The sequence below is a fragment of the Tetrao urogallus genome (genome assembly GCF_951394365.1).
Source record: "Tetrao urogallus genome assembly, chromosome: 25".
NCBI lineage: Eukaryota > Metazoa > Chordata > Aves > Galliformes > Phasianidae > Tetrao > Tetrao urogallus.
In genome coordinates, this window is record NC_136838.1 from 1,229,460 (window position 1) to 1,244,981 (window position 15,522).

The 15,522-nt window shown below is 49.2% G+C and overlaps 1 protein-coding gene across 1 annotated transcript; it reads right to left on the reverse strand.

Moving 5' to 3' along the window:
- Nucleotides 1–196: 196 nt before the first annotated feature.
- On the reverse strand, nucleotides 197–14,460 carry LOC306955595 (excitatory amino acid transporter 4-like; the record flags this gene model as incomplete). Its single annotated transcript, XM_079546914.1, is given in 12 exon segments — nucleotides 197–228; nucleotides 2,801–2,904; nucleotides 3,865–3,999; nucleotides 4,425–4,619; nucleotides 5,511–5,744; nucleotides 7,917–8,257; nucleotides 9,148–9,190; nucleotides 11,276–11,480; nucleotides 12,359–12,496; nucleotides 12,919–13,162; nucleotides 14,330–14,374; nucleotides 14,377–14,460. Coding segments are annotated over 12 exon segments (1,800 nt in total).
- Between the last annotated feature and the right edge of the window lie 1,062 nt (nucleotides 14,461–15,522).

Below are 15,522 nucleotides of genomic sequence, written 5' to 3' on the forward strand. Positions count from 1 at the left end.
CATATATTACAAAGCCAGAAGGGACACTCATGATCAACTCGTCTGCCTCTGCACAACCCACGCCATAGGGCTTCCCAGAAGTAATTCCATTTGAGCTAGAGTCCAATCCAACCATCTCTCCTTGTCTTCCAATTCATCCCTTGGTTTGCCCTTTATACATATATATATATACAAGAAGTCTCTTCAGGAGTAGAATTCAATGCTTTCTTGAGAAGTTGGACAAATAATCTGCAAAAAAAAAGAAAAGCAAGATGTGATTCAATAAGGATGAATAGAAATTACTGTTTTTAGGTAACAGTCAGTAATCAACTGCACAAACATAGGCTGGGAAATTACTGGCTAGGCAGCAGCTCTACTTAAAATGGAGTAGGAATTATCGTGGACCATCAGCGGGGTGGAGGCAATGCTGTCATGCTGCTGTGAAATCATCATGCTGTTGGATTTTGTAAGGTCTGTTCTTTCTGCTGGTTTGGACTCACGTCAGCTGAGCCGTGTCAGTGCTACGCCAGTGCTGTCTTAGCTCACTGTAGATGCAAGCTAACGCACCTTAGAACTCTTAGGGTAAAATCCAGCCTTCAGATACAGCCATCTCATCAAAGTTCAGGTCTAACCTCGCTAGGATACCTGATGGATTTAAGATAAGCTGAGCAGACCTGAATTTGTTGCAGCTGTGAGCAGTTCCCCTGAGCAGCGTGCTGTTACCCGTGCTAAGCTGAAGCCAAGGTCTCTATCTCAGTGTGCATGAAATGTTCTTTCCTCTGTGCTAACAGATCTTCAGTTGGATCGTTCTGCCCAGCTGTCCTCAATCCACTTGGAGAAAGGTGTGGAACAGAGAGAGAAAAGTCCAGAGGATGGGACTGTGAGTAATTTTTACCTGAGAGGGCATACCGAAAGAACTGCCTCTGTTTAGTCTAGAAAGGAGAAGAGCAGACATCATAATTATATTCATGCAAAGGGGAGGATAACGATTTCTTATCCCACTCACCAAGTCAGGATGAGAGACAACGTTCCTACACTGTGACAAAGAGAGGGTTATGTCAGGGGGGAGAAAATGCACTGGGGCGTATGACCTGGAGATCAGCATTGCTCAGAGAGGCCTGTTGGGATTGCCTGCATTCCTGCCTGGGGTCTGGGGGTCTTTTCCTGTCCAATTTTCCATAAGTCTTATAAAAGACTGGTTTTCTTCCCAATATATTCTGAAAACCATAGAAACTGCTCTAAGTAGAAACAGCATTGCAGCCAAGTTTTTGGGCAGCTGGATTTCAGCTTTTGGGGCAGCTGGATTTCAGCTTTTGGATTTTGCTGCCTTTCAGCATTTCAGACATTCCCAGATGATGCACTTCTGTAATTGTACCTGCAGCTGTACTCCCAGAATTGCTGCCCAAGGAGCTGCTCGGATGCTCAGAACATTCGTAATCCTTTACTTGAATGTGGAGAGTAACAAACAGTGCTGCACACCACGTGTTCCAGCCTTCTGCCTGGAGGGCTCAGTTTTCAAAAATTGGACTCCAAAATCAAAGCTTATAAAAATTTGAGAGAAACGGACCGTCGCTTTTCTCTTGTTTTAGCAGCAAATGCTGCAGGCACAGTCCAACCAGCTTTGATAGCACAGCTTAAGCATACTTTAAGTGTGAGAAAAGCCCAAGACAGCAGCATTCTCCCTGCGACACTGCAGCATGGATGAAGGTGATTAATGCAAGAAGAGCACAGGACAGCTCTGTGATTTTGTCCCTGCCTCTGAGCTGAGAAACAGCTGGCACAGAGCAGCCCTGGCACGCAGGCAGCTCCAGCTGCTCGGGGAGGCACTGCTCTTAAGCTTTGCAATTCCCCTTCTGCTTTCACTAAGAGAAGAGATTTTTAGGAGGAAACAAAGTGAACTGTTCGGCAGAGCTTGGCTGAGAGGAGAACTGGTCCAAAGGCTGGACAGTGGATCCGTTCCATTATTTGTTTGCTACTTTCATAATTCACTGCTTCCATGAATGGAAAGCTATTCTGACCTCTGTGCTGCCAACCAGCGCAGCCCTGTCCCTATTCTTTGGTCCCATCTTCTTTTGAGAGATAGAAGACCTCAGTACCCACAGCCAGAAGGATTGCCAGAGGGGTGAGGAGACCTCAGGAGGCATCGGTGGTGTCACTGTGCAAACGCTGGCAGTGCACACAAGGAGAACACTGGTTTTTCACAAGCACTGGCCACTGAAGAGTCGAAGTGGAGCCCTGGTGCCCACCAGAGGTCTCAAAGCTGCCAAAATCTTGAAGGGAAGCCACTGACCAAGTGAAGGCTTTGCTACTCTGCATCTGCAGGATTAGCAATAGTTATCATGCCAACATCCTGGTGCCAGTCCGCAGGGGGGTGTCACCGGCCCACCTTGTCCATTAACTATGCTTCAACTTCAGCTCACAACAGAGAGAGCTCCTGGTCCAACTCATCCACTGCGCCTTATTTACTCAGGTCTAGCTCTTGAACTCCAGGAAGAATGACTAAACCAGGCTTTCATGGAACAAAAGTTTCTTTGCCATTTAATTTTCTCCTCTTTAAAGTCAGTCAGAAAGAGATGGGGGATAGAAGGGATCAGGGGAGACTGCATGTGGGGGAGAACAGTGTAGATGTTGGAAAGTCTGTCGTGTTCTGTCCTCCTCTCTGTCACCCAAGACTTCTGCTTCAAGTCTTGGCTTTATACAGCATGAGTGTGTAATGCTGCCTGACTTCACAGCGCTGTCTCCCTGCTGGGGTGCCTGAGGCTGTTGCTGTGTGTGCAGACCTGCTGGCAGGGCTGCTCTTTCTCCTCTATCCCAGAATTACCGAGTTCGCATTCCTGCGCATCCAGCTCCTGCCGGGAGAGATGCTCCACAATGCCAGCACCCAGAGAGTCCCCCAGGACGTTGGTGGTCGTTCTAAGGCGGTCTCTGAAAAATTAGAGAGAAAAGTGGTATGTAACTTCTTGTATCAGCTAAGGGGATGAAGAACATTTCAAGAAAACCTGATATATAAGCCTGAATATTGAAAACCTGTCATTAGTCCAGCAAGCCAAAATATCCTGCAGCATTTACAACAGCAGGTAGGACTTTTGTACCTCACTGAAAGCAATCTTTCTGGGTAAGTGCAAGAGATAACTCAGTATCTTAGGAGGTGTGAGCTTTTCCAGCCAGTTCTGATCTTATGCACCCCTCCCAGAACGAATGGAAGTGTTGGACCAGACTGTTTCCCACTGTTCAGCTGTGGCTGGGAGCAGACTTGGGCTGCTTTGGCTACAGACCAGCAATACATAAGACAGAAGAACAGAGGAAACACTGCCGGTGTATTTTTCTTGTTTAAGAAGACAGAACATTCTTCAACCTCATTCCTGAGGGTGCTCCTGTGAAACCACTTGTCCCAGAGTTTAAAAGGGGCAGAAGTGGAACTGTGTGGCTGGTTAGATGCTCAGGTTCGTCCGGCCAGTCCCTTCCATCCCATCCCATCCCATCCCATCCCATCCCATCCCATCCCATCCCATCCCATCCCATCCCATCCCATCCCATCCCATCCCATCCCACTGTCCTTGTTTGGTAGCACAGAGCCACTGTCACTCAGCAGTGTGAATTTTTGTGTTACTGACACAACCTGTCCCTGTTGATCTGGAGATCATTTCCAATTGTTATCTAGTAAGATAAAGCAAACTAAGGACATGCTGCTTGGTCACCAAGCTGATCTGTAAGTGAATTCTGATGCATTGGGTCACTGAAGTATATGGTGAAGATGAATGAACAGAGAGGGCTTCTGTGCAAAGGCCTCCTGATACAGATCATGGAGCCTGCTTGTAGCACAGACATTGGGAGTGCAGACACAGGGAGCACAGGGCAGGGCATGCTGCTGAGCAGAGAACTCACAGGAACCAGTCCACAGCGATGATCAGCGTAATGTCTTCAGTTGGCAGCCCCACCGACGTCAGCACTATAACCATGGTCACCAGCCCTGCCTGGGGAATGCCTGCAGCACCAATGCTGGCTGCCGTGGCAGTGATGCTGGAGGGAAAGCAAAGCACATCTCTCAGCAGAAGGAAGAATACAGGCAGTCACATTTGCAGAAGCATCAGGAAGAGGCTCAGCACATTTTCTACAAACCATCTTGGCAGCCTTTCAGCCCCGTCACAGAGAAGGAAAGTGGCACGTGGGGCATCAGACTGAGCCCGGCACGTCCTGCCAGCACCAGCCACAGCAGAGTGCACACAGCAGCTCTGCCCAAGGGTTGGCCCCAAATTGGGAATGCAATAAGGTCTCAGGGGGGTCTCGAAGACATGGCACTCAAGCCCTATTAGCTTCCATTCCTGGAAGTTTCCCCTTCCTTTCCATTCAGAGGAGCCTAAAGCTCAGGCAAGCCAACAAAACAGGCTTACCCAAGGGCTGGCTATGGGATCCCTCCCAAACCCCCTAGACCTTTCAAAAGTCACCTTATTGTGATGATCTGCCCAAAGTCGAGTTCGTAGTTGTTGACTTGTGCAATGAAGATGGCAGCGAGGGCCTCGTACAGAGCGGTGCCATCCATGTTAATGGTAGCTCCCACGGGCAGAACAAACCTCGTGATGCGCCTGTCCACGCCGTTGTTTTCTTCCAGGCACCTGAAGGTGATGGGCAGAGTCGCTGAGCTAAAAGGGATTTAGAAAACACCACAGATCAGGTATGTGCTGGCTGTGCCAGGGGCACCAAACTGCTGCCTGGGTTGTCACCTTACCCACCTGTTTCTCACCCTGCCATGTGAGCCAGAGGCCAGATGCTGCTAGGAGAAAGAACAGTCTAAGCAAGGGTTCCTCAGTATGGTGCACGCTGCATTGCCCGCTCAGACACGGCTTTCCTCAGGGGGGTGGGCAGGGGCTGTGTGGTGCTGGTGTAACACCAAAAGAAGAGGATTTGGGGGATTCTGGGTGCACAGAATGGAGCCTCAAGACCAAAACTTCTTTTCCAGCTCTTAAAAAACTCGTGTCCTTTCCCCTCCCCAACTCAGTACATAAGAAAAGAATACGTGAGTGTATCTTTTGTGTTTCAGAGTGAAAATGCATGTAGGAGAAACTGATGCAACAGCACCGCACAATCCACTGTTTTGGTGTGTGAGTGACTGAGGACACTCCTGGCAGTTTGACACCAGCTGGACACAAGGCAAAAAAGAAGTGTGCAAATGTTTGTGAGCATATATATGTGGAGGTGTGAGCACGGGAAATAATGCTGGGATTCAGTGGGGTTTGATTTGTGTCCTGAGCTGAGTGTTTCAGGGCTGCAAGCACAGTCACCACCATGTTTGTGAGGACTGCTGGTTGTGAGCCGATGGGTAGAGAGGAGCCCACTATGAGGTCTCCTGGGCAGGGAACTGGGAATCTTTCTGCTCTGAAATGAGTTGTCTGGACCAACGCAAAATGCTGTTAGTGCCTGAAATGGTGAGACTGAGAGCTGCACTGAGGGCAACCAAAGCACTGAGCAGCAGCCCCGGAATATCCACACCACCTCCAACCTCACTTCTCCCCGAGGCGATGCAGCCACTGTACCTTGAGGAGGTGCCCAGGGCTGTGATGAGGGCCTGCAGAAGCCCTGCAATGAATACCCAGGGGTTCCTGTGGGTGACGATGAAGTAGAGCAGCGGCAGGATGCAGAGGGCGTGAATGAGGAGCCCGACGATGACGGTGAGGGTGTACATCCCCAGCTGGCCCCCCATCACCGCCAGGTCATCCATCTCCAGGATTTTGCCAGCAATTAGAAACATGATCCCAACTGGGGCGTACCTGTGGATGAAACACACGGACAGTGCTCAGAACTGATATCCCATCTCCACACCTGCTTCAGTGCATGCTTTCTGGGCGCATCTCCATAAGCCAGCACACCAGGAGCCTGCTGGTTGGTGGGCTGTACTGCTGGTTTCTTTTCTGGCAATGTGGAGAGATCTCCGAGTCAAAAACCAGCTGAGTGCACAGCTTGGGCACTGGTAGAGGCTTCTTCCTCCTTCCAGGTTCCTATCTCTCTCCTCAACACTGCTTGTGGCATTGCTGGGGGTTATAAGGAGCCCTCATGGTCCCTTCCTTTCCTAGCAGAGCTTGGGCTGAGGGGATCTTTTTCACTGAGAGGCACAGTTACAGAAATAAGAAGGAAATGGGAGTAAAAGCAAGTGTCCTGTGTGCCTAGCAATATGCCTTGTTATCTTTAGAGGTTCTCGTGCAGGGAAGAGGAGCATACAGAGCACCCACAGCTGGTGTGCTGAGGACTGGGACAACAATCTGTGAAGGCAGTGGTTTATGTGCAACCTCTTTTTGAGGCATGCTGCTACCCTTCCCATTTCTTCTAGCTTTTTCTCCCAACAGTGCATCTCATGAGCAGCAGAGGCTCCGTGGGAAGGAAGCCATAACACAGGCAAGGGAATTATCATGGGCACTGAACTAAACAAATAATTGGACCGAAGGAAATCCCAGCTCCGTGGCCACCCCTCTCAGGGGTTGGCCTCTTACAGCTCGGGAGCTCACATGCAACTCATGCACAAAGCTCAGAGGTCCACATGCCAAACTCCAACTTAGCCTGGGAGGTTTGGAAAAGTTTCAGGAAAGGATTTCACAAATATTTCATTTCCTCTGACCTTTTTCTTGGAAGACATTCTTGGCTGCAGGTTGTGACCAGATCTCCCCAGGACAAAGCAGCTCCTGGGAGATGCTCTGCAGGCTGTGGCTCCAGGAAGGCGTGCTAGGGGGACAGTCCTACCTCCTGCACCAGCAGTGTTTTGGTGAGGCAGGGGATGTCTTCAAACATTACCTAATGTATTTGCACAGGCCATTTCCTGAGCATAACCAACGTCCAACCCATCAGCATTCTGCCTGTTGAGGTAGTTGAAGGTAGCTTCAAATGGTCTCTGAGAATAAAGAGTGTGCAGGTCCTCTTCTTCCACTCTGCTCTCCCTTCCTTTGCCCTTGAGCAACTCTTATCCCCCCCCAGGAAAGCAAGGCCCCAGATTCTGGCTCATCCATGGAGGAAAAGATGCCAGAGGGGCTGGGGCTCCCAGGCAGTGCATGGCTCTGCTGTGAGCTCAAGGTTGCTCTTGCCCCGTATCTCTGTCTGTGTGAGGCCATATCCTGTGCCTAGGATGTTTCTCTCAATACAAGACTGCCACTGGGACACCAGGGAAAGAAAGCTGGAGTGACTGAGAATGGGGGAGAAGATGTGGAGCTGACAGATCCTTCCCTGTCAGGCATTTCCACATGTTCTGCCAGTCACATATCTCTCTGACAACAAGCTCCCGTTCAGAGCTTGAGCCACAGACAGGTAAGGAGCTTAACATAACAAGATTTGGTAAAATCCTGCTTACTAAGAAGACTTTTTGCAGCAATGCCTTCCTTGTCTGGACCGTGTAGTGCAGGCATAAGAAGCAACAAGGAGCTGAGATCTGGAGGAGGTGGGATCTGGGAGACCTCCAGCTGAAAGGCAGCAACTTGGAGTTGATCCTGTCAACCTAGCTCAGCTTTCAGAGCCAAGGCATGAGAGTGCTGCCCTGAGGGGCAGGAAACTGGCAGTAGTGACTGTGATTCAGCTAGCTCAGGCTCCTGGAACACAGCTGGAAGGAAAGCTTTCTGTGGGAAAGCCTCATGCCCTACACCTGCTGGTAAGGCTAAGAGATCTTCCACTGCAGCTTTCTGGTCTTCCAAGGATGTTTCCAGCAGCCTCGGGGAAAGCAAGTCCTGGTGTACCTGATATTTCTAAGGTGGAAACAAAACAAACAAACAAAGAACAACAGGAAATGAAATGTGAACAAATATCCCATCCGGACTTTTCCCTCCAGCCTGATGGAGAGCTGGAGGAGAGCTGTGCCCATCTACTTTTCCTATGCACGTCATCCTTAAAGCTACTCCATTTCTCATCAGGTCAGCGGAAACTGCACCTGCAGACCTCCTGCTCCAACCGGCCGTGCTCCTCACCAGATGATAATGGCCACCAGCCTCATGATGGCTTCGTTGAGGCAGTTAAAGAACTCCCGCAGGGCCCGTCCCTTCTGCTTCATGCTGCCGATCACCAAACCGAAGCACATGGAGAACACTACCAGCCCCAGCGCGTTCACCCCATTGGCCGAGCCCGGGATGGGAATGACTTCTTCAAAGCTCAGCACCTCGGAGATGGTCCCCAGGGCCTGCGTGACATTCTCCAGGATGCCGGTGGAGTTCTCAGGCGCAGGGAGCTGAGTGGTTGCCACGCTTGCTGTGAGATTGCTGCTGTGAAGGACGGTTCTGGTGAAGACTCGGGTGCTGTACTGTGTCTTGTACTGAAATGACAGAGACTTCAGGTGACTCCAGGCCCTCGCTCAGGAGCTCAGGACAACATGCTGGGCTGTCGAATCTCTGCCCAAAGGACAGAGAGAACTGCAAGCTCTCACTGACCTCAGTGGGACACTTGCCATGCTTGCTCTCGAACTCCCAGTTTTAATGCTTTGGCTGAAAAGTTCACAGAGCCTAAGGTCAAAAGAGAGCACTGGAGCATCTAGAGAACTGCATCCAGATGCCGCCTCCTGACTCATGTATGGCCAAAACATCCTTTTTTTTTTTTTAATGTCAATTTCAAAAGACAGAGTTCCATTCTGTCCTAAATAGTTTGTTTCAATGTTGAAATCTGCATAAAATTCTCCATTTGAACTCTTGCTTTCATTTTAAGTCACTGTTACTTTTAAGTCCATATCTACTCTTTGGTCTTAAGATAGAATTGTTCTCTCCTTTGGATGTGTCTATAATCTTGCAAGTCAGATGCTCTGTCTTTACTCGATGGACTAAAGTTGTTCACTTATATCTAATCCTTTATCAGTTCTTCTCTGCACTGCAGTTATCTCCTGTACCTTCCAATTTTTACAACTCTAAAAAGGAGATTATTTAATCCACATGCAACATTCCTCTTTCCAGTGAGAGATACCAACATTTTCTTTGGTAATCCAGGACTGACACAGGACCATTTAACTGCAGGATAAATGCTCGTGGTCACTTGCTTGGGGAATGCTACAGTACAGACTAACGACTAGCATGCCTCCTTGAGTGTTTGGAATTAGGGAAGCATGAAGGGAAGCATAAAAGAAATCCCTGTAATCACCCTTAGTTGAATTAGTCTGGAATATATTCTACTGCACAGTGCACAAAGGGAGGCCATAGGATGGGTGGGATCTCATACCTGTTTGAAGCAGGCTTCTACCAGGTTGGGTGGGAACATGTTCCTGCAGATAAAACAAGGAGAGAGTTATTGTCCTGTCTGACTTCCCAGCAAATGTGGGCTTCATGGCCAAGTCTGAAAGCAATATTGTTTGTCATAACAGCCACAATGCCAGCCTATGAGCAGATTGGCCCTTTCTGTCTGGCTGAAGATCTGGAGCTGATCTGGATCTAGATGACTCTTCTACACATGCATACAAAATCCTAAAAAGTCGAAGCAGGGTGAGCAGTGAAGTAAATTGCAGGTGTGCCTCAGAAACGATGCTTTCCATCTTTGTGGCTTATTAAGCACAGGGCCCTCAGGAGGTTCACCTTGAACTGTTGCAAACGCTACATTTGGCTCCGGCTCTGTCGAGCCAAGCCTTGAAAACTCCCAAGGACAGAGATCTCCCACATCTCTGCTAAGCTGCCCTAGGGCTGCACCACAGCCCTGGGCGAAAAGACACCCTAACGTACCACTGTCCCCCCCAAGCCAATATTTCTGGTTTGCACATTTTGTCAAGATTTCTGCCATCTCAGAGAGGAGTTTGGCTCTGTCACCTTTGTAGCTGTGCTGAAGTAGCTGTTTGCTGCTATTAGATCGTCCCTTGGCCCCGACGTCGAAGCAGGTCAGCTCCCTCAGCCTACCCTCACAAAGCATGAAGTCCAATCTGAATGGTTTCTTTCTTGACTCCATCCTATCATTCTCAGCTGAACCCAGAGCATCCAGCAGCCAGCCTCATTTCTTCTGGGTGTCTTCTGACTGGTTTCCCATTCTGCAAAGTCAGTGCTTAGACATCATGACCAGTCACTTGGTTCCTGGATGGTAGCACTGGCTGGAGATTTTCACTGGGACATGGGTTCATTGCAAAAGCATCATCAGAACTAACTGGATCTTGAAAAAGTACCATATTGCCATGTTCTCAGCCTCATCTCTACAGCACTCATCTGATCTCTGTTATCCTGAAACCTCAGAAATGATGCTTCATGTCACAGTTGGCTGCAGAAGGTCATGACAAGGGGGGGTCAGACAATATATTGGGTATCATTTCTTCAACTTGCTGGATACTTGGGGCAGTCTTTGTTAGATGGATCTCTGAAGTGCACATGGTCATTGCTAATCCTGCTTCCCACATTTCCATTACAGCTATTTTTCAATCTGACTGTTCTCCAATCGCTTCAGATTATTTTGTGCAAACACTGTACTGTGGGGTGCCCCTTTTCTTCCCAACCAGGAGAGACTCTTAAGTAAAACAAGCAATGAATGAATGAAACAATGTCAGAAATAACACATCTCTGAACTTCCAATGGAGAAGTGACACTGGATCCTTGTGCACTCGTCAGGTCTCAGTCCATCTCTTAGTTTGACAGCCTTTGGATTAAGCTGATCTTGTCAAAGCCACACGCTGACTCCCAACAGAAGGGCAGGACTCCAGGGCTGCAGACCAAGCATTGCATGTCAGCGTGACAAAGCTGGGTAACCACCTTGCAGTCCTCGAAGCCTGGCTTCAAATGTAGTCAAACCAAGAAGTGTTGGCCCAACCTCACTGTTAAATACTGATTTTGATCACCATTATTCTAAGTCATAGAAATTACTGAAAAATGACTGCTGGTGGCCTCATTCAATGCTAGATTTCTTCAGGCTGTTCAGCAGAGCTTTGAGTTTCTTCAAGGACAGAGATTCCTCCATCTCCTTGGCTCCCAGTACCCAGTCTGCGCTAGCTGTGGGTACAGTTTATTCCCTGTGCTCAATCAGAATTTTGCTTGTTCCAGCTTGCTCTTGCCCTTTCCCTGTATACCTCTCAGAAAAATCTGGTTCCATATTCTCTTCAGCTCCTCTCCAGGCAGCAGAAGACTGTAAATATATCACCCCCAATTTTTCCCAGGCTAAAAAATCCCCATTCCCTCAAACATGGGACAAAGGCTGCAGCTCTGCAGGAAGGTGATAGGCCTCCCCTGACTGAGCTAAAAGTAGCACGTTGAGAAAGACTCAGCAAAGACCTCTTTCCCTGACAGTATAAACCTAAATCTGAGCCATTTCAAAGGGATGTTCAGAGGAGGAGTCTGCTCTCACTGACACGGACTGACATGCGGCCAACTGGTCCACCTACCTCACCAAGTCCATGAAGGCATCTGTGGTCTGAACCTGCTCAATTCTGCCTTCTCGGTGAAGCTTGTCCTTAGATCCTTTGCCTGGGTGGATGATGATCACCATGAGGATGCCAATGAAGACTGCAATGATTGTGGTCACCATGTAGTAGACCACAGCCCGCATACCCATCTTCCCTGAGGCTCTGCCATCCAGAGAGGCCATTCCTGGGGAGTCAGGCAGACAGACGAGGTGAGCAAATCTGATATCTCAGAGGAAGTTTCAAAGCACGCAGGGGACAGGGATGGGAGCTGAGTCTCTAGGAAGTGCAAGGGGCAGACTTTGGAGCTCCAGGGTGATGTAGATATGGGGGGAAGTTGCTTAAGCTTATGAAGATGCAGAACATTTATAAATCTTAGGCTGAATTTGGGAATATAGCAACTTCCTCCTAAAGCTTTCAGAAGGGAAATAATGCCGCCACAGGACAACAGGTATTTAATTCCCTACTGGTGGGATGTTTCACAGAATGGATTGCATTGCAGCTCCTTCTGCCCTCTGAAGGGTCGGCTGGCTGGTCTGTCTTCTACCAGGACCTGGATGAGGCAGATGCTCCAGCTGAGAATCAACTCTGACTCTTGGATTGGCACAAATTAACCTCATTTAGGCTAGTGGAAATCTGAATCACACTTGGACAACAAACCTTGACATCCAAGGTTAATCTGAATGAAATCACAGAATCATAGTTGAAGTTTGGCTTGGAAGGGGCCTCTGGAAATCATTTTGTCCAACCTCCCTGCACAAGTAGGGATACGTGGAACAGATAAACCCTTCTTAGTGCTCAACTGCTGGCCACTGGAAGCACTACACTGTGCCCTCCCCAGCCTTCTGAGAAAGCACAAAGCCTTCTGCTTCTCTTCACCACTATTGAACCAGCTGGGGTATGAGTGTAAACCACGGTCACTGTAGCTGTAGGTTCAGGCTTGTCATTACTAGCCCTGCTTATCCGAGCACCTGCAGGCAGGGCACAAAGGGAACTCCAATAACAGCCAGCACCAGACTTTGCTGAGTACTGCCTTGGCTGAAAGCACCAGAAAGCTCTTCTCACCTGTAATCAAGCTAGAGACAATGAGAGGAAGAACCAGCATCTGCAGCATGCGCATCAGCAGCTCTCCTGGGAAGGAGAAGTACTTGATCTGGCGGTAGGTCAGCTGGTAGGGCCTGAGGGAAAAGGCCAGGATGATCCCTATGGGTCAACAAGGGATGAAAATGGACACGGGTCATAGTGAGCTGGTGGCCTGCCCTCACTCCATCCTACAGCTTGGCTTCCCTCTTCCTCTTCTCCCTTCCGCTCCTGCCCTCCCCAGAGGAGTGTAATGCCCTTTCTTTTCTGCAATGCTGTGCTCTAGCTTTCTCTGCCTGCTCTCTCCCCTCTACGTGTGTACACGCAGGGCAGCCTTGTGCTGAACCGCCACCTCCTGCTGCTCTGCTGGGCTGCTCCCTGCGAGACCATTACCACCAAAGTGCTCACTCTTACGAGAGCAGCGACAGACACAGGGCCCCTTCAGCTCCATCTCCCCAGCCAAACCACTCCAATAAAACAAAACCATTACCGGATAAACAGACTTTCCCCCACGCTTACGCCCGGTGCCCAACGCTGCCCCATACCGAGCAAAACCGCGGCGATGGTGAAAAGGACAAAGGCGTTTCTGCGGAAGAAGCTCTTGGCGCTGTCAGCAGTGATGCTGCTCATCCTCTTCTTGGCCCGTGCCGCCCGCTTCTGCACGGCCTGCCGCAGGCGCTGCACCCGGCCCTCGGTGTGGAGCCGCTTGGCTGCGTCCTCGTTGAGGAACAGGCTGTTGACGTGGCTCTGCTCGCTCATGGTCGGCCCCTGCACGCTGCTCTGCCTGCCCTGGCTGGGGAGGAGCACGGGAGAGAAAGGAGCTGAAAATGACTCTTGTTCCCAAGGGTTTGCGAAGAAAATATAAGACTGGATGGATACAGGAACCCAAGGGGCACTTCGGCACTTCAGCAGCTGCCGGGAGACCTTTCTTCAGTGCTGCAATGCAAATGACAGCCTCTCCATTTGCAATCCTGAATTTAAGTAAAAAAAAACCCCAGGCACCGAGATCCTATTCCTCATGAAGTGCACACTGCCTCTGCTTTGGACCAAACAAATGCCTACCATGAGATCGAGGCATTAAACAGCCAATGCTTCATGGTGCAACTTGATTTATTTGGACTCCTTTTTTTTTTTTTTTTTAATTTTAATGATTAAATAGATCTTTCCATCTTTATCTGAGTTGCTACCAAGAAGCAGATTTTTAAATATATGTAAGAATTGAGAGATGCAGGAGATGCATCGATGCTTCTGAAAGTCCCTTTGGACATCTCTTTGCTTCCCTAAAATCCAGCCACCTCTAGAAAGAAGGCTTTAAGCATCCAGCCTTTGGCCACACAAGAATGTTTGTGCCTTCATGGTACATTAAGAAACGGTCCCTGTGCCCCAGAAGGCCTTTCACACATCTCGTGTCCTCCTGTCTGACCTTACCAGCATCACCTCTCACACCTCACCCATTGCTGTCACAAACTCCCTGAACAACCCCTTCCCTGAGCCAAAGTGGATCACATGTATCTGAGGGATTTCCAGCAGCCTGTCCCAGAGCTTACTGCCCTCGTGGTGAGAAATGTGTCTGCTGGAGGGATGCAGTCTGACTTCCTGCAAACAAACTCCTGCAAAGTGAATTGACAAATAAAGGGTCAGATCCTCTGAGGCTTTTTTGCTCCCAAACTGCTTGCTCCTCACCGAGCACCCTGCACACCTCGGGAAGGCAAAGGGCACTTTGTATGCAGTGTTCCATTTCTCAGTGAATGGAATCTGCTGTCACCACCATGGTTTGCTTGGTGCAAAGCAGGCTTCCCATTTGCCACAGCAACCTGAGGAGACTCGCACTGATCGAGGAGAATGCAGACTGAGCTCTCCTCCAGACCTCGCCTTCCTTAGACCACATCACAGCAATGACAAGGGTTCCCACACAGGGAAGGTGGGAGCAGCACCCATGCATGCAGAGGGACTCACCTGCTTTGTTCTCCAGATGTCTCCCCATCCACACGTACCAGGAAAGAAGTATTTTCATGCAAAGAAAACAAAATCTCTATTTTGATGCGGGAAAGTTCAGGATGAATCACTAGGATGCCATGCTGCACCATATGCTCAGCAGCCTTGTCAGAGCAATGCTCATGGCACAGAAGAGCTTACCAGGACCCGCTCTGTGATGTCCCCACCCTCTCGCTGTCTAGCTGCCTTTCTCCATCTGTACATTTTGCAATCCAGCAGCCCTCTCTACAGCACATTCCCACTGCATCGCCAGCCTGAAATTGTGTAAATATTCTCTATTGCATCAGCTGGAAGTCCTCCAGCTGCTGCGGTAAGTTGTCAAAACACACTTCTTGCAGACAAGCAGTCTGCAATGGCATGGATTTTCCTTCCCAGAAGGAAAAAGGTAGCTTTGCTTTCTTGGTGCAGGCTTTCCTAATCATGACTGCTTCTTCAGCCTCTGCTCTGCCAGAACTCAGACATTCAAGAGAGCAGCTCTGGAGGTAACTTCAAGGCTAGATGAGGGAGCACAGGATATTTTGTAAGAAAGCCCAGTGTTGCAAAACTAATGCCTGGTTCCTGGCAATGAGGTTTGTCATAACCAGTGGAATGTTGGCCATTTTAAGGCCAGCAGTCAGAAGATGGTGAAAGTAAAAAATGGGGAAGGAAGACGTTTATCATTTTGTTCAAAGACCAAAGCTGCTATCCAATAGTCAACATGGGTTCATCAAGGGAAGGTCCTGCCTCAGTGATCTGATCTTCTGGGGTAAGGTCATGGTGCATGAAGGGAAGGTGATGCATGTGACCGTTCTGGGTTTCAGTAGGGATTTTGGTGCCATCCCTCACAGCATCCTTCTGGACAAATTGTCCAGCTGTGAGTTGGACAGTTCACGCTATGCTTGGTGATGAACTGGAGCACTGGTAGAGCTCCAGTGGTCATAGTGCATGGGGTTACAGCTGGTGGCAGACGGTCAATAGCGTCTCCAGGGCTCAGCTCTGTATTCACCATTCCTATCAATTATCTGGATGCGGGAGAGAAGTGCACGCTAAGCAGTTTTCCCCATTGTGCTAAACTGGGAGGCGCAGGGACAAGAAGCCTTGGATATATTGGAGCACAGTGAGATTAGCAATGACTTGAAGATCAACAAAGGAAATGGTTGGGTTCTGCACTTGGG